The sequence below is a fragment of the Cynocephalus volans genome, chromosome 7, assembly GCF_027409185.1.
Source record: "Cynocephalus volans isolate mCynVol1 chromosome 7, mCynVol1.pri, whole genome shotgun sequence".
Taxonomy (NCBI): domain Eukaryota; kingdom Metazoa; phylum Chordata; class Mammalia; order Dermoptera; family Cynocephalidae; genus Cynocephalus; species Cynocephalus volans.
Genome location: NC_084466.1, coordinates 130,366,239 through 130,386,277, shown reverse-complemented (window position 1 = coordinate 130,386,277; position 20,039 = coordinate 130,366,239). Strand labels below are relative to the sequence as shown.

General features: G+C 36.4%; 1 protein-coding gene across 3 annotated transcripts in view; it reads left to right on the top strand.

Moving 5' to 3' along the window:
* The window catches only part of HPSE2 (heparanase 2 (inactive)), a 715,375-nt gene that overhangs the window by 62,923 nt on the left and 632,413 nt on the right, over window positions 1-20,039 (top strand). For 2 of the 3 annotated variants that reach the window (XM_063103267.1, XM_063103266.1), the window contains exon 3: window positions 15,849-16,010. The exons of the other annotated variant lie outside the window; for it this stretch is intronic. In XM_063103267.1, coding sequence (XP_062959337.1) covers window positions 15,849-16,010 — 162 coding nt within the window. The remainder of the gene's footprint in view (window positions 1-15,848; window positions 16,011-20,039) is intronic. 3 annotated transcript variants of the gene reach the window in all.

The window sequence follows — 20,039 nt, the reverse complement described above, 5'->3', positions numbered from 1 at the left end:
AACTTTCTACATTCATACCATTCTTACTCAATACCTTGTGTGTTATGAGGTCTTTTCAGTATGGCTGTCCATAACATGAACTATTTCTGGTTCTGTGTGAACTGTGGTGATTGTTTCACTTACTCCTTTCCTGGTGTTTCCTTCCCTTGCTTTGGTAGTTTTCTTACGTACATGTGCAGGTCATTACCCAAAGATGTTAGGGGATGCCTCCATAGTTCTCTGGAGCTCATGCTTTTTGTGTAGCTGCCTCCTATTCTGTACTCTGTCCTATACATTCTAGTTGCCTTGGCCTCTCCTAACACTTAACTCTGTCTCCTCAACTCAGCAAAACTACTGAGTTCCTTTGGGTTCTCCCTCATCATACTACAGCCTGGAATCTGTCTCTAGGCAGTGAGGTGGGGCATTCATAAGGCTCACCTTGTTTGTTTTCCTTCCTCAGGGATTACTGCCCTGGATCTCTGTTTCTCTGTGTCTGAAGCCTTTTCATGTATTTTTTTTATCCTTTAAAAAAGCTATTTAAGATATACCCTGGCCAAGTTATTTAACTTATCTGTGCCCAGTTTTATCATTTGTAAAATAAGGGGGGGGGCGTGAAATAGGTGATTAGATGGCCTCTGGCTGAGAGCAAAGCCCTGTGTAAAACAAGAATAGTTGTAGAAGCCTCAAATTAGAGGCACTGGAGGAGTTGGGGAAGATCACTAACAGGGAAGGAATAAGGAGACCTTCTTCAATTTTCCTTCAATATTATCCCAAAAGCAAGTATATTAATTTGCTAGGGTTACATAATAAAATACCACAGACTTGGTGGAATAAATATCAGAAATTTATTCCTCATAGTTCTACAAGCCAGAAGTCTAAGATTAAGGTGTTAGCACGTTTGGTTTTTTCTGATGCCTCTCTCCATGGCTTATAGGTGGCCTCTGCCTTTTTATTGTGTTCTCACATGGTCCTGATGTCTCTTTGTATATCTTTACTCTCTCTTCTTATAAGGAAATCAGTCAGGGCCGGCCCTGTGGCGCACTTGGGAGAGTGCAGCGCTTGGGAGTGCAGCAGCGCTCTGGCCGCAGGTTCGGATCCTATATAGGAATGGCCGGTGCACTCACTGGCTAAGCGCGGTGCGGACGACACCAAGCCAAGGGTTGCGATCCCCTTACCGGTCACAAAAAGACAAAAAAAAAAAAAAAAAAAAAAAGGAAATCAGTCAGATTGGATTAGGGCTTACCCTAATGACCTCATTTTAACTCTTTAAAGGCTTTATCTCCAAATACAGTCATGTTTGGAGGTACTGAGGGTTAGAGCTTCAACATATGAATTTGGGGTTTGGGGAGACACAGTTCATCCTGTAATAGCTTGTATTTGTTCATTTTCTATTGCTTATAGGAAAATACCTGAAACTGGGTAGTTTATAAAGAAACAGAATTTATTTCTTTTAGTTTGGGAGGCCGGGAAGTTCAAGGTCTTGGGGATGTATGTGGTAAGAGTCTTCTGCTTGGTGTGGACTCTCTGCAGAGTCTTGAGGCAGTGCAGGGTATCTCATGGCATGAGTGTGCTAATGTGCTCTCTTCTTCTCCTTATAAAGCCAACAGTCTACTACCATGATAACCCATTAATTTATGAATGGATTAACCTGTTCATGAAGGCATAACCCTCATCATACAATTATTGCTTAAAGGCCCCACTTTTCAAATACCATATTGGAGATGAAGTTTCATGAGCTTTGGAGGGGATAGGTATTCAAACCATAGCACAGCTAGTATTTCTATAAGCACAAAATTGACAAGTAATTAATTCTTGACCATGAACACTGAATATCTGTGATTTGACTTAGAAATGTTACCAATCTAGGATTGGAAGTAGCTGATCTTAGATATTGATACCTTTATTAAATTTGCAAGAAAAAGCAAAGCATAGTGGTCACCATCATAACAGGGAGGCTTGTTCCCATAGTGTGGCCAGTAGTGACTCTGTTTAGCTCTACGATAGGAGCTGTAGAAGCTACAAAAGTAGTCCCATGCCTTAGTCTTTAAGGAACTTAAATATAGTTGGAGAAACACAATGAAATTTCCTTAGAAATCCAACAAATCATAAAGGAGAACATACTAGAGTATTATCCATGCTAAGTGCTTTTGGTATTCGTATATTAAGATGCAAAAGTGTCCCATAGGAAGGAAAGTTCAGATGTGTTGGAACTAATAAGGTCTGAAAAAGTAAGATAAGGCTTTGTGGCAAAGATGGAGCTCAAAAGTGTTTTTTTAAGGATGGGTACTTTTGGGTAAGCCAAAAGGGATGAAAATAAGGAGAAAAAAATGTTCACCTTTGCCAAAAATAATTTCATTGTCTAATGAGAGTTTAATCTTCTGAGACTGGATCAATTTCAGGATGTTACTTGTGAAAATGGAAGTAATTTTTCCTTTTCCTGTATCACTAAGGGATGACAACAATTAATATTTTAATAGTGGTTATAACTCTTGTATTTACATTGAGATGGTTATAGCATAATTTTCCGAAGGTTAAGAGCTTTTCAGATCCTGTCCAGTGTTTACTAAACAAGTCTCAGATTTAATTTGTATCCCAAATAAAATTTACTATTGTTCCTTATTATAACTATTGCCTCGACTTCTACTGTGTTCTCTATCTTGGTTAAGAGCATCACTGTCAACCTTGTGTCTTAAGGAAAACTTTGAAATATTTTAAAGTATTTTCTGAGCTTAATTTTCTATGTTTATTTGGCTACAAGGTATAGCTGTTCTTAAGTCTGAAAACCTCTTTCCTGCCATTGCTATGCTACTAGCCCTTCTTACCTCTTTCCTGGACTATTTTGACAGATTATTGGGTTTCTCTGCTACCCAGATCTCCTAATATGTTCCTCATACTGCTGTTAGACTGCGTCTAGTGAATAGCCTTTTGTAGGCTACTTCTCTGATTTAGAGCCTCTGACATCTCTTCAGAGCCCAGAGGATAAAGCTCAAACCAGAAAGGCACTCATGAGTTTTCGTCCAGCCTGTTTTTCCAGCTTTCTTCCCACCCTACTCTACTCTAGTTTTAGTATTCTAAGAGTAATGGCAAGAGGAAAAGGGAATATTCTAAATAGGAAGCAGAATTACCAAAGGCATGAAAATATGTAATGTACTTGGATTCTCCATCAGATAGATTTCTACTTACTCTTTAAGGCTTGATAAACATGTCACCTCCATTATTACACATTCCTTGACTTATCCCCTTTCTCGATTTATAAAGATTATAAGTACTTACTACATTATTTCAGAGTTATTTATGTTCTTGCATGTTTCCATAGTAGGTTGTGAGCTCCATGAGGGGAGGGACCAACATTTATTCATCTTTGTACTAGTATTCCTAGTGTTCAATATAGTGTGTTGAGCACCTTATAGGGGCTGACATATTTGTTTGAATTAACATCAACATGCATAACTAATACTCTCTCTTGAAAGCCTGGTCCTTTCTAAGCCTCCTAACTCACTAGGTCCCCTGAGGCTGCCACTAGGAGGCTCCAAAGTCATCCACATGAGGAATTTGGTTTGCCTCCAGGTTAGGCAAGGAACTGATGATACTAGACAAATTCTTATCAAAAGTTCAGATGTCTAAACCTTTGTTTTAATTTTTCAGAATTCTGTTTAGTTTTCCAGTTGACTTTTGCATAGAGCATCTTTGGACTACACTTTGCCCTTTGAAGAGCTTACACCTAAATGATGACAAGCCAGGAATATAAACATTCTACTGCTAGCCAGTCTTCTACCCATACCGTTCTCAAAGAGGCTAAGTGATTTTTTTCAGGCAAGAATAAGGGCAAAAACTACTGACTCCAAAATCCAGGGTCTAAATATTTCTTCTTTCCTTCATCAAAAAGTATGTGTTAAATGTGATTATTAGTTCTTGTCTTTTCCTCTCACTTATTTAACTTCCAAATGACTTTAATATACCATATTCCAACAGTAATTGCCATCTAAGATTATTGCTGCTCAGTGGCCAAATATGCCAAGCTGTTGGCTCTAACTGGCATTCATGACTGCTGCTTTGGTGTAATCAATTCTAAACTATTTCTTAGAAGATCGTCTTGTTAGGGTCCTCTTGATACTGGGATAACCTAGAGCTTCTTTCTACTACTTGGAGCTGAGGAGTAAGAGAGGAACCTGCAGAGCTACACTGATGTTTGCATGCACCTCTGTTTTCTCTTTTCCATATCTAAATTCTGTCTTCATGGCTGAGTTTATCTTCTATGAGGGTTTCTCCAGAACTTAACAGTCTCTCTTTTTCTCCTAAGTTCAGAATAACTGAATCTTAGAAGAACTTTAGTTAATGGAGTTCAATCTCCTACTAAGTGTGCTTTAAAATAGCCCCAGATACACTGAGTGAAACAACAAACATCTTAATTTTGGCCCAGACTGTTATTTAGCTGTTCTTGTCTGAGCTCAGTCCTTTTCTAAGAACTAATGCTTTACTTCAAGATGTGTGTATCACTGCTGACAGTTATTTATGATTACTTGGTCCTTTTATTTAGCACTTTTATGAAGAATCAATTAGGCCAAACAAAATATCTTTGTGGATGGAATCTTAGTAATTGCAGAGGAAAGAAAGTAGATGTGATACATTCTGATACTTTGAATAGATTAGTACTGTTTTAGACCCAGTTCTGCAGGGACTTTCACTTGAAAATATACTTTAAGTTGATTGGGTATGAATCTTAGTGTAGAGATGAAAAATTAGGACTGTAGTCAATACTGTGAGGAGAGGCTTAGAAATATTTAACAGATGAATGATTTATGCTAATTTGTTGTGGGAAGTCTCTGCTGCTGGGTTCAGCCTCCCACCCAATTGTATTGCATATTTTTGTGAACATTCTTGAGATGGAACCATGGTGTCTTCATCTGGGAATAATGCAAAACTAGAGAAACAATGCAGACTGCAGAGGAGGGAACTGGAGCAGATACTTGAATATTCATGGACATCTGCCAAGTATCCATATATATTTACATACATTTAGCAGAAATGGATAAAAATGCTTGCTAAGGCAGATTCTGCCAGAGAGTAATTTGTCCTGCTGGGTGACGTAGTGGAAAGAGCACTAGCAGTCAGGACGTCTGGGTTCTAATCTTGGTACAAAATCGCTGTGAAACCTCAGACAGATCACCTCATCTCCGGTTCCAGTTTCCTTATCTGTGAAATCTCTTTTGTTCCTGTAGAGCAGGAGTCAGCAAAGTGCAGTTTGCAGACCAAATTCTGCCACCATCTGTTTTTGTAAAGCTTTATTGAACACAGCCATGCCCACCCATTTATGTGTCATCTGTGGCTGCTTTTGCATTACAACAGCAGAGTTGAGTAGACACAACAGTGCTGTGGCTTCAGTGTCCCCTCAAGCTCATGTTGGAACTTAACCCTCAATATGGTGGTGTAAGGTGGGGCTTTTAAGAGGTGATTGGATTGCGAGTACTATGCCGTCCTGAATGTATTGAAATGGGTTGTCATGGTTGTGGTTCTGATGGCTTTATAAGGAGAGTGATTGAGAAGGTTAGCTCATTTGCTCTGTCCATATTCTCACCACGTGATACCCTGAGTTGCCATGGGATTCTGCCTTCTGGACTGTGGCTTCCCAGTCTCTGAAACTGTAAGAAATAAATTTCTTTTCTTTATAAATTACCCAGTTCCAGGTATTATGTTGTAAGCAATAGAAAATGGACTAATACAAACAGAGACCATATGGCCCACAAAACTAAAATATTTAGTCTGTCTCTTTATAGAAAAAATCTGCCAACTCATGCTCTAGTGAACATTTGAAAAAATTTAGTGGTTTCCACCCATTGAAACTAGGGATGCTACTGATATCTGGTTGGTGGGGGCCAAGAATGTGAAATGACCTGCAGGGCAGGACATAATGAAGAACTGTCTTGTCTGAAATTCTAATAGCTCCCTCCTAAAGATCCCTTCTTTTTTATTCTAAGGAGACCCACTTTTGAAGCCTACCTCAACTGTTTTAGGCCACTAAGGCAACAGTTTTCCAAGTTGAATGGGTTAGGAAAAATTTTTAATCACTCTCCTGAGCCTGAAAAAGGGGATCCACCTAGAAATGAAACCATTTATTATGCTTAATGGGTGAAATGTTATAAGCATTCCCTTTAAAATCAGGAAGAAGCCAATGATGCCTGCTCTGATTACTTTTATACTAGAAGTTCTAGCCAGCACAATAATGTCAAGAACTTTGACATTATCATGGGATTTTACCATACTTGCAAGCTGACAAAGGTAGTTTACCAAGTATCATGGATACTGGCAGAAGATGTGAGACTCCTGTGTCAGAAACAAAAGACTTTATTTTCACAGCAACAGCAGTGGCCAGAGTATCTGCAGTTGTTTTGCACCAGTTTCCTCAGTTCCAATTCCCATAGGGCAACAAAAAAAGGGGTAGGTGATCCTTGCTGCAATGGATTGTATTACAAGAAGAGAATGCTGAGCTTAGGGAAACTGAATCTTTTATAATGGGCAGTAAACAGGCCTGCTATCTATTCTGGAGGGAAATATTATCTTTATTATATTGGACAATAAGCATGCCTACCCTTTGCTCTGGAGGGATACACTATTTCTGTCTTCCAAGGCTGTTTACTATACAAACATCATTGAAAAGATAACTTGGAACAATGGCAGTCAACTGTCTCAGACTGTAAGATAAGCAGAAATGCAAGAGTTCTATGTCTCCCAACAAATCAGGAAAATAAAATAAAATATATAAGAATTGAAAAGGAAGAAACAAAATTATGATTAGGAGATGATATGATTATTTTCATAGTGAATTCATGAGTGTGGAGACACAAATAGTTAGAAATAGTAGGAGCTCACTAAGATTGCTGAATTCAAGCTTTATATATCAAGTTGTATTTTTTAAACTAGGGACAAAAATTTAGAACATATTGTAAAAGTGATACCATTTACATACTTTGGGTTTTCTAACAAAGGTTGCACCATATTTTGAGAGGGAATTGTAAAATTTTATTGAAAAATATAAGAGAAGACCTACATGGACATAAATTATGTCATGGATAAGAAAACTAAATATCTTGAAATTGTTGCCAAATTAATTTATAAATTCAATGCAGTTCAGACTCCTGCAAAGTGTGTGTGTGTGTGTAATTTACTGTATTAGTTCATTTTTTGTTGCTTATAATAGGATACCTGAAACTGGGTAATGTTTAAAGGAAACACGTTTATTTCTTACAGTTATGGAGGCTGAGAAGTCCATGGTCCAGGAGGCACATCTGGTGTGAAGGCCTTCTTCTTGGTGGGAGCTCTGTACAGAGTCCTGTGACAACACAGGGTATCACATGGCAAGAAAGTGGCAAGAGCTCATTAACATGCTCATTTACTCTTCTTATAAAGCCATGAGTGCCCCCCCATGACAACCCACTAAAACATTAACCTATTACTCTACAAATGGATTAATCCATTCACAACGGCATAGTTACAATGATCCAATCACCTCTGAAAGGTCACACCTTTCAACACTGCTATAGTCTAATTTCTGACTCTCTTAACACTGTTATAACAGGGATCAAACTTCAATGAGTTTTGGGAAGACATTCAATTCACAGCACTTATTTAAGAAACAGAGTATCTCAATAGATTCAGAGAAAGCTTTTGATAAAATTCACCATCCATTCATGATGAAAACTCTCAGTACTGGTAACACCAAGTCACGGGTTCAGATCTCCATACTGGCCAGATACCAAAAACAAACAAACAACAACAACAACAATCAAACAAAAACCTCTCAGCAAACTGGAAGAGTAAGGAACTTTCCTAACCTGATTGAAAAAAAAAAAAAGAAACTCTACAGCAACATCATTCTTAATAATGAAAGACTGAACACCATCCACCTGATATTGGGAAGAAGGCAAGGATGTTCTCTCCCTTCACACTTATTTGGCATCATACTTGAAGTCTTAGCCTGTGCGGTAAGGCAAGACAAAGAGATAAAAGGCATGTACATTGGAAAGGTAGACATAAAACTGTCTGTATTTGTAGTTGATATGATAATCTACATAGAAAATCCCAAAGAATCTATAAAAACGTTCCTAGAACCAATATGTGAGTTTACTAAGGCTGTAGGATACAATATCAATATATGAAAGTGAATCTTATGTCTATATAGGTACTTGGAATGAACATTGGAGTTGGAAATTTACAAAAAGAACCATTTATGATAGCACCAAAAAGTATAAATTTAACAGAATATATAGAGAATATTTGTGCTGAAAACTACAGAACAATGGTGAAAGAAATTAAATAAGAGACAAAATGTGTTCATGAATTAGAAGACAAGATTATTAAGTTATCAGTTCTCCCTAATGTGATCTATAGATTGAACTCAATCCCAATCAAAACCAGACAACTTTTATGTAAATATGTGTGTATAAACTAGAATACATAAACACACACAAACACTCACTAAAATAGTTCAGTTATGAAAAAGCATAAAGTTGCAAGACTCACATTACCTAACTTCAATGCAATATGAGTCTAAAGCTATAGTAATCAACAAACAATAGTATTGGCAAAAAGATAAACACATAAAAGAGTGAAACAGTTTGGAGTGCTTAGAAATAGACCCACACAAATAATGCCAACTAATTTTTGAGATGTGTGCAAAGGAAACTCAATGGAGAAAGTTTAATCTTCTCAACAAATGATGCTGGAAAAATTGGAAGTTCTTATGTGAAAAGATAAACCTGATACATACCTCACATTTTATACAAAAGTTAACTAAAAAAAGATTATATGCCTAAATGTAAAATACAAAACTTATGAAACATCTAGGAGAAAAGGTAGGAGAAATCTATGTGAACTTGAAATTGGCAAAAAGTTTTTAAATAAAGTGTCAAAAGTATATCCACAAAAGAAAAAAATTAGTGAGTTGAACTTTATCAAAATTAAGAAAAATTTTTTTCTCTGTGAAGGACTCTGTAAAGAGAAAGAAAAAGTGAAGTCATGGACTGGGCATGAATAATTTAAAATCATGAATCTGATAAGTATTTGTATCTAGACATATTAAAAACTCTTAAAATTATATAAATATATGAAAATAGGCTTAATGTCATTGTCATTATGGAAAGGAAATTAAAACCACTATGAAATACCCTTACAAATCCATTAGAATGTCTAACTAACAAAACTGACACTACCAAGTGCTGTTGAGGATGCTGAGCAACTGGAACTCTCATACATTGCTAGTGAGAATGCAAAATAGTACAGCTACTCTGGAAAAGAGTTTGACAGTTTCCTGTAAAACTAAATATGCACTTACCATTTGATGCTGCAGTTTTGCTTCTATGAATTTACCCAGGTTAATTGAAAACTAATGTTCACAGAAAAACTTGTGTATGAATGCTGATAGAAACTTTATTCATTGTTAAAAACTGTAAACAACCTAAATTTCCTTCAATGAGTGAATGGGTAAGCTGTGGTATAACTATTCAATGGAATACTAATCAGCAATAAAGAAGAATTAACTATTGCTTCACAACAACATGGATGAATCCTAAATGTATTTTTCTAAATGAAAGAAGCCATACCTCAAAGGCTCCTATATTATATGATTCCATTGTTATGATATTCTGGAAAAGACAAAGCTATAGGAACAAAAAAAACAAAACCCAACAAATCAGTTTTTGCTAGGATAGGTTGGAGGGAGGGGTTGGTAATAAAGGAGTAGCATGAGGGAATTTTTTGGGTGATCATAGTCTTTTGTATGATAATGTGCTAGTGGGTACCCAGTTCTATGCAATTGTTAAAACCCATAGAACTGTACTTCACGAAGAGTGAATTTTACTGTCTTCAAATGTAAAAAAAAAATCAACAAGGGTATAGGGGGAATCAAAGTTGGACTGCAGATTTGACAAATGAATCTAACTGTATTGGGATGATTCACAACCACACTGAAGGCTTAGAGGAAAAAGGAACTGATCCAACTAACTTTATTTTGCTTGGACACTTTAAGGCTAAAGAAAAAAGGAACTGTACAAAAATACTATACTATAGTTGGTAAATTTGTTTCTCAAAGGAGTATGGGTTAACAATTCTGGAACTACTTTGCAAGTATACTATTGTTGAACAAATTATCAAATATATTGTAGTTGATGAGAACCATGTTTCTCATTGTCAGAGAAAGAAATCACAGTCATGTGCTGCATGCGTCATTCTGGTCAATGACATACCACATATAAAATGGTAGTCCTGTAAGATTATAATGAAGCTGAGAAATTCCTATCACCTAGTGACATCATAGCCATTGAAATGTTGTAGTGCAGCACATTACTCACATAGGAGCAATAGGCTATACCATATAATCTAGGTGTGTAGGAGGCTGTATTATCTAGGTTTTTGTAAGTACACTCTATGATGTTTGCACATATGAAATTGCCTAATGATGCATTTCTCAAATGTATCCTTGTTGTTAAGCAATGCATGACTGCAAATAAGCAAATGGGAATGATGAACCCGTTAGTTCTGGATTGTAGCTGGAGGAATTGGTATGAACTGGTGTGTTCTTTTTTCTTTTAATTGGTATACAGAAAGATACAGAAATAAATATAGATATGTGTGTATACATTAGTTAGTAAACATATACACATTTCCTAGCTCTGTCTACTTGAGAAGTCCTAGAAGTAGTGACACCCCAGTAGCAATGAACGCATGTAGTGCCTAGGTCTTGGTTTCTAAATATCATTTTCCAACCAAAGGAACCAGGGCTCCTCAGAGAATTGGTTAATTACAGGATGAGCAGGGAAAATACAAGATGAGCCTGGAGCATTTGTGGTGCCAGAAAGTGAAGAAGAGCTTAAAAAAAAGATGAGGATATGTCAAAAGGTCATGGGAGCCAGCCTGAAAGATCTCCCAATAGCCAAAGCTGGAACAATTTGAGCAAGAAATAAATATGACTTAAAGAATAAAATAAATATTCATAAATTCATATTTATATAAACAATGATTGAATAAACAAAAAATGGAGGAGACAATTTTTCCTTACAGAAGAATTCTAGTTAATAAATATAGAAGGAATGAGAAAAGTAGAAAATCACCATAAAAACACCAGAGCAATAATTGCTGTAGGCAAGATCTACAGATGAATGCTAAAATTAGGGAGTAAAAGTTTACAGAAAAGTGTGATGTTGCATAGATAGCCTCAGAGTATCTCCTACTCATTAGTTACAAAGGCAAGATAGTAACTTCACAGTGGAGAAACCTGTCAGAAATTATCTTAACCAAGGGATCAAGGTTATTAAAATCACCATTAATAAGACCTAAGTATACTGTGGTTTCCTTCCACAAAATCCGTAACTTTTTCCAACAATGTAAAAACATCAGTCAACCCAAACTGAAGGACATTCTACCTGAAAAGGACAATGCTTGACCAGTAAGTCATGAAGACAAGGAAATACTGAGAGACTGGCAGAGTTCAGAAGAGACTAAGGAGACATGGAAACTAATGCAGTGTGGGATCCTGGATCAGGTCCTGGAATAGAAAAAGGGTACTAGTAAAAAAACAGGTAAAATATGAATAAAGTCTGTAGTTAGTAGTATTTGTATCAATGATAATTTCTTAGTTTTGGTAATTATCCCTTGGTTGCATAAAATGTAAATAAAAATGTAAACCAGTACTACAGTCATGCGTCGCTTAGCAATAGGGAAGCATTCTGAGAAATGTGTCATTAGGCGATTTTGTTATGGTGCAAAAATGTATTATGAAAGGGAAAAGCAGTGAATTTTCCTGTTATATACACTGGCCACTAGTTACCTGAGCATGGGCCTTCTAATTATGTTAATAAGTTTCTCTGTGCCTCACTTTCCTTATCTGTGAAATGGGGATTAGAATAATACCACCCCCACAAAGTTATGAAAATCAAATTACAGGTAGGGATTGTGCCTGGCACTCAGCAAGCACTCAGTGTGTATTAGCTAATTGTTATTAACTATTATTTTCCTATGGAGATGGTTGGGAATCATTTAAAAATGCAAGAATTCTAAAGTAGACAGCAACTCTTTCACTGGGAGTCAGACAAAATGTGTCAAGTATTTGACTTTCTATCTTAAATGTCTGAGCTACCTTTGGGAGGGTCACTCTATGGGTAAGCTAGGCATTTCTCAACATATTTTGTAGTAGGTTTGTTTACACCAGAATTACCACAAATACGTGAGTAATACATTGTCCTATGGTGTTATGACAGTTGTGATGTCAGGCGATAGGAATTTTTCAGCTCCTTATAATCTTATGGTACCACTGTTGTATACGTGGTCTGCGTTAACTGAAACATCATTACGTGGCACATGACTGTATATGTTTTTTATGCGTATGACAAAAGCACATACATACATATATACACATACACACATTCATATAGATATATAAGAATATTACATTCAGGATTTACAATGATGGTTATCTTTCTGAGGGGGTGGAGACAGGAAAGAGAATGTCATTGTAGAGAGGTAAGCAGAGGACTTGGAGTGTTTCTGAACTATTTTATTTCTTTAAACAAATCTGAGGCAATATTTATATGGCAAAATGTTATGAAAGGATAGAGCTGAGTGTGAGGATACATGGGTGTGGGTGGGTATTCTTTGTACATTTCTCTGTCTGAAATATTTTATAATGACAGCAATATAAAATGAAGGATTTTTATTCTAGAGGTGATATGCTGAATGCCTTAGAGATCCATGAGCCTGGATTTATGGATGCTGCCTTAAGACTGTTTTAATTATCCAGATGTGAGATAGATAGTATTAATTGGAATTGAAAAGGAGGGGACAACACTGAGAGACATTTTGAAGCCACGGTGGATAAACTTGGTGACCTGAAGGGAAAAGAAAGAGAGAATAATAAAAGATGACTGGGGGTCAGAGACTAGAAGACTAGGGAAATTAAATGACAAGCCATTTGGAGGGAGGGGAAGGTAGGTAATGAGTACTTTGACTTGGGACTCATAGGATATCAACACAGGGGCTCTTCTACAGTCTGTGAACTTCTTTCAGGGGTCTGAGGAATAGTTAGGATCTCTTTTCCCACTGCTGTTATAATGGCTGCATTGAAGCCAGGAGGGAATGGAATGGCTTGAGTCTCTACTCTCTCAGTTTTTAAGAGGGCAGCCAAAGCATTCTCTCAGGCCTGTACCCCATTCTGGATCCACTGCTATAATAGCAGTATACAAAATTGCATCAAAGTTATAGTAGCTAATTTCATATAATCTACAGAGAAAACAGAATATTGACTAGGTAACAATGGCATAGTGGTCTCAAGGTTTTAAGGTGATTCATGTTTTAAAGTATTGAGGAACCTTGTGTTTTTGTTTATTGTTATTTATTTTTTGTTACTTTAAAAATGTTTTTGATTGTGGTAAAAACCACATAAAATTTACCATCTTAAACATTTTTAAGCATTCACTTCAGTTGGTTTGTACTTTTCTTTGGATGTACTCTAGAATATTACTATCCTTCTGAGACTATTAAATCTGGAAATAAGTATAATATCAAAAACAACATACTAATAACAAGAGTAATTATAGCCACCCTTTCCTGAGCTCATATTATGTGGCACGCATAGTGCAAAGTCCTTTATGTATCTTTATCATGATAGTAGATGAAGAAATTCAGGCTTAGAGAGGTGCTTTCATCTGCCACTTCTACAATTAATAGGTAGAACTTGAACTGAGATCTCCTTGACTGCAAACTCTAAACTGTGCTGCACTTGGCTGGCATGGAATATAGTGTGACTGTGTTGCCTCCTATATTCTGGATGCTCTAATTCTACTAATTTAGACTAAGAATACATTTATCTCTTTTGGCAGCAGCATCATAGCACTGACTTATATCAACCTTGTATTCGACCAAAGCTTACAAATTTTAAGATCCCGAGTATATGAGCTTCTGTCTCGTCTTCCAAGATAAGATGGCCTTCCCATCTTATGTAATTAATTTTCAGTATAAATTCAGGACTTCATATTAATGTCTTTACATTTCATCTTGGGGATTTCAGCCCAAGTTTTTAGGTTGCCAAGATAATTTTCAATTTGAGTCTGTCATCTGTGGTATTAACTCTTCCTCCAGATATATGACCATGTGCATCTTTGATAGGTATCCTTGCTTTGTATTTATCTAGTCATTGATAAAATTTCAAACAGATTAGGGTTGAATAAAGAATCTATACAACATATCTTTTTTCTCCCCCAAACATTTTTGAAATGTACTTTTCTAAAGTCTAGAATATATGTTTGGCCATGTCCATAGTTATCTTTTCTTACTATTATTAATATGAAGATAATATGGTCACTTTATTTCAAGGTTCTGGTTGGAATGATGAGAAGATAGTTTAATTGTTGCTTTCTCTGCATTCTGAGCAATATATTTATTAGACAGGAAATGGAGAGTTTAGTAGGTGTGTTACTCTTTGAATTAGACTTCCATCAGGACATAACAGAATAAATGAAACTCCCCTTCACTTTTTATACTATGTTTTGGTACACGTTTTGTAATCTTTTCTGAGAAAGCGTCAGACTCGTATTTCTTTTCCACATAATCAGTCTAGGTATACTACTGTAACAGTATAATTTGGTTTTCTTTTTAGTTTCTCACTTTTATTGTTTAATGTAATTCTATAATTAAGCTCGTATATTTCTATATAGGAGTAACTTCTGGAAAGAACACTGGGTTTGACTTTGAAAATTCCTGGATTTGGGGCTGACCAGGCTGTGTGAACTTGAGCAAGTCACTTAAGCTTTGTGGACCTCAGTTTCTTCATATATTTAAAATAGGGGTAATAATACTATTCTTTATCATTTACAATTACAAAAACAAGTTAGGATGTAAAAAACAGGTAACTAACTATTAGTGACTTATATAAACAGTGCATTTGTCTCACATAACAAGAAATCAAGCGATGGGCAGTCTAGCACAAGTGTTTCCTTTTGAGGAAGGCTGTTTTCTGGAAAGTACATCTGCTTTGAGGGAAAATCATACTGAAGTATAAAAAGCAGCCTATCATGAATGAGACAATAATTGGGGAAGAGGCAGATGTGTAGAGTGACTCTGTACCTCCTCTTGCTCTTTTCAGTGACTTTCAAAATATTTTTGGATTGAAAGAGCGATTACTGAGTCAGAATAAAGATATTTTCCCAGAGGTACATGAAAAATTGCAGGAGAGGAGCTGACTGGTTATCTCAGTTGGTTAGAGCTCAGCCTTGTAACACCAAGGTCAAGAGTTTTGTTCTCCATGAAGGCCAGATGCCAAAAAAAAGAGAGGAAAAAAAAAAAAAAAAAGTAACAGGAGAAACCCTGAGCAGGTAACCCATAGAATGACAGTCCTAACTTGAGCTGAGTAGGCTGGCTAGGTGAATTTGCAAATAGGCCAAGTATCCTGAATACACATGCTGGAGCTATCACCTGGTCCTGCGGCATGAGGTAAAGGGAATGATTTTCATGGTCATTAGTATTCAAAGTTGTATTATTTTTTTCCCCATGGAAAATGGTAAAAGATGTTAGTAAAAGGCCCCAGGAGGTACATAAGTCCTGGAAGTGAGCTGAAAAGGAAAATAGAGTAGTGAGAATCTTAAATGAGATCAGAGAGAGCTAAGAAACAGAAACCTCTGAAGAATTTGGACATGACCAGAGGAATTGCAGAATATGTCATGGAATTGGAGATCCTCAGGTTTATTACTTATGCATCTCTTCAGTCTGATGAAAATTCTGGTAGTTTGTAAATTCTGTCATTTTAGATGAAACAAGACTTTGATGTATGTATAGTTTTTTGTTTAGTTTTAGTTTTTGCTGCCTGCCTTCTTCCTTTCTTTTTGTAGACATTGTTCGAAGCGATGTTGCCTTGGATAAACAGAAAGGCTGCAAGATTGCCCAGCACCCTGACATTATGCTTGAGCTCCAAAGAGAGAAGGCAGCTCAGATGCATCTGGTTCTTCTAAAGGAACAATTCTCCAATACATACAGTAATCTCATATTAACAGGTAAGGCTATCGGAGTCAGCTGAAATCTTAGAGCATTGTATATTGATGGTCTCCATCTTTAGCAACTTGATGCTTGGGGTCCATCTGCCTGTCTCTACGCACTGTATTGCTTTTTTAACTATGATGACTCTTGTCTTTCTGTAACAAATATTTCTTGTAGTTTGCGGATCTATTTTGGCTTGAAGTTATGGGCAATTCAGCATGTGTTTTCTCAAAAGACAGAACCAATGAAACTTAATGAAGCCTTACAAAAATATGACTTTCTAGTTGTGTGCCAGTAGATTTGAGAGAATTACTAAATTTGGTGTCTTTTAAGAAGCAGCTATTTTCTTCTTTCTGTGTGTGCCCTTTCTGTGAACCCAGTGAATATAAAGATGAAATGTAAAAGAGATAATGATCCTCAGGCAGAGCTGAGAATGTTCTATTCCTGGTGAAGTTTGAAAATATCTGGAGAATTTGATTTTCTTTTTAAGAGCAAAGGCTATGAGATTGAGCCATGCTCCCTTACATCCTTGGTTCTAGGAGGAAAGTGAATATGTGTCAGTGCTGCAAGGAGAAAAACTTCTTGCCAGGCTGCCTGCAAACTTTGCTGGTAAAGAGCATGTGAGTTGCATGACTTTGTCAGGCTTTGGAAAAGATTGTAAAGCAGACTCTAATGTAAGAATCATTAAGGATTTTAGATGAGCTGAGAAGAACAGTCCAAGTTACCTTCATTTTCTTGAAAGCATGCAAGGCAGACCAGCATTATATTGATCCAAATAAACTTTAACAAATCAAAAGTGTGTGTTTTCCCTTGTTTATGAATATTTAAAAAAATAAAAAGATGGAATGTCTGATGGGCTGTTAACATCTCACACTTATTTTTGTAAACTCTAAGTTAGGAAAATTTTAACTTTTTTTACAGGCTTCTTGGCATTTCACCAGGAATTGCTGAGTGGCAACCAAATTGTTTTGCTTTTGAAAAATCACAAGAATCTTCCAACTTTTTATCTTGTACCTGGTGGAAAACCCAACAGCATGAGATGAAAGCCAGATATAAATGTGGCTTTGGCGAGCAGAGAAGAGGATTATGGATTTTTTTTTTGCTCTTTGATAGGTCATTAAGGAGGAAAGACTTAAAAGTGATTTATGGCCTTTGCATGATTTCCTTAAATTGGTTAGTGAAACTGGGTTTAAGTTTAGATGTTTGATAAGAACATAGATTTTTCTCCAAGTTTCTTCGGTCCATCACAGATATACGTGTGTGTGTGTGTGTGTGTGTGTGTGTGTGTGTGTATTTAGTATTTTCCAATTCAGTGATTAGAAATGGGATATTTTTATTCCATCCTTATTCTAATATTTTTAGGCATGTATTAGAGAGGTCAGACCCTTTGTTCTTTCATGTGGCATATAAAGGGCTTAGGGTAATTCTAACCCTAAACTGTGGATCCAGAGTGTGGCTTGAAGGCATATTATCTTTGAAAACACAAGTGTTCTATTGAGTTCAGTGGAATCTTTTCTAATTCTCAGTAACATAATCCGTTTGGATGTTTATTCGTAGTTCAAACTGTTGGAATCAACATTGTCAACTTTTACTCTGACAACTTGCTTACTTTCCACTAAACAAACTTACCCTAGAGAAGAGCCTCTTTCCTGCTCTCACTTCTCTCAAGCTGCTTCAAAGAGTCCTCCGGCATTTTCCACATTTTTCACCCAAATGCCTGTGCAGAGGTGGTACCTTGCTGCAGACAGAGCATTTGGTGTGCCCCAGTTTGTTTATATGAGAGTTCAAAAGGTTTTTGTTCCAGGTGTTGGGAAGAGATGGAGTTATTTCAGTTTAGCACCAATGGTAAAACTATTTTAATGTCCTTTAACTAAGTCTTTGATTTTACACAGTGTGGTTTTCTAATTGTTATGAAGTTTAATCCTTGATTTCTTGTATAAATCTTGAGAACATAGTCTCCAGACAGCTAAACATAATATTTAAACATAACTAAACTAACTTTTGTAAATATTTCCCTTTTCAGTGATGAATGTATATTGGTAAGGAGGGTGAGGTTGAAGGGGCAAAGACCTCTCAAATGAAGTGACTTTCTTTACCAACACTTTCAGAACACCTACTCTAGGATTTCTTCTTGGTGATATTCCACTTATTCTGTATAACTCAGGCATAATGTTTGCAATATCTGCAATGAAATTACTTTTGTGGGAACCTGATAAGGAAACAGGGCCTCTAAATCTTAGCAAGATATCATGTTTTCACACCCTTGACTCCCCACCCCCCACCAATTATTTATGGAATTTCATGTATATGGGTAGCAGTGTGTAATAATTGTTTCCTGGTCAGTTAGTGATATATTCTTTATTTTAAAATAAGGTAACTAAGATCCCAATATTGTAAGAGTTAATAAAGTCATTTAAACATTAGATGGTTAAAAACATATTGAAAATGATCAATGTTAAGCTCTACCTCACAAGCAATCCTTGTTCATTGATGTTCTTTCTTTAGCTGATGTGACTGTCAGCTGTTGAGGTGTGAGGTATGCTTTTATATTCTACATTCCAGCTAATGATCCCTCTGAACAGCTACCCCTCAGATAAGAGCAAATGATATTCTAGCTTTGAAGGTCTTCATACCATTTAATAAAGGGAAACAGCTCTATAGTCCTTAACAATAGGCCAGTTAATGGAAATTAATTCAAACTAATAAGCTGTAATATATATATCTTGTTGTAGTAGTCCTCATTACATCTTATAGAAAAGTGGATTATTTTCATATATTTTTGCATGGTTTTAAACTCGTCTTAATGTTTTGAAGTGTATGATTTACATGGTATTGGAAATAATGTTAGTATCACCTAGCCTAGAGGGTTTTTGAGGTAAACTTGAGGTTATGGGAAGGTGATGGAACAATTCCAGCAGAGCATCAGTGATGGAACTATTTTAAATGGTGATAAGTCATGTTCTGCACTTTTCACATCGACTTGCTGACATGGGCATGTATACTCGTCCTGCAGTTTCTTGAGTCTGAGAGTGTTGTCACTACATGTCAGTGGAATGACAAATGAGAGGGCGAATTGGGTAGGAGTCTTTAAGAAGGATCAGGGATCACATGTTTTATGCTTTTTTGTGCTCTCATGATTCTTAATATAATAATGCTCTACAAATTTGTTGAAAATGTTCTGCTATGCACATAAAGTATGAATCTTCTTGAAAACTACTTTTTAAGGGATAATATTGACATGTATTGAATAACTTTTGCAGGTTTAGATTTAGTTATTTGTCACCCCTCCCCTTGCCCCCTCCCCCCTTTTTTGAGGTGTAAATTGAACGTTTGGGTGGATCTCTGTACTGTAATCAAATGAAAAACAAAAGTTAAGTCAGCCTTAAGGGGAAAACAAATTTTGTAGGACTTTGTTTAGAACATAAACTCCTGGAGGGCAAGGAATATCATATTTGTGCAGTGTTCTGTATAGTATGTAGAACATAGTGAATGATCCTGAAATGAAGTTGAATTTTAAAAAAAATGATTTGTGCTGCAAAGTCATCTAGTCAACCCTCTGTATCCAGGCAGCTTGAAACCATAATCATTATAAATGGATGGCGTTACTCAAGACACTTGCCAATATTTCTTTATGAGGACTCTTGTTAATGACTGTCACTTTTGGTTCTGTACCTCTTCCTTCAGTCATTAGACTCTGTACTCGACTGGGATTCCTGTGTTTGGCTTTACTATTTTACTGTGGCAAATGAGTTGAGCAAAAGATGCTTGTACTTCCCTGTTGTGGCCCATTCTCCTAATTTCAGTTGAGCAAAAGTGCTCAAATCAGTGGGATAAGAAATGCTGTTTCAGTTCCCACAAACCATAATGCTCAGAGAACTGTTTCTAGGTAAGCATAAGCTACAGTAGCCAACCAAACAGAAAACATTGTTTTAGACGCGAATTGTTCCTCTATAACACCATTCTTAATCATCCCAACCTAAAGCAATGTTTTCTTTATTTTTACTGTTATTTAACAATTGTCTGTGTCATTAATTTATCAATTTGGT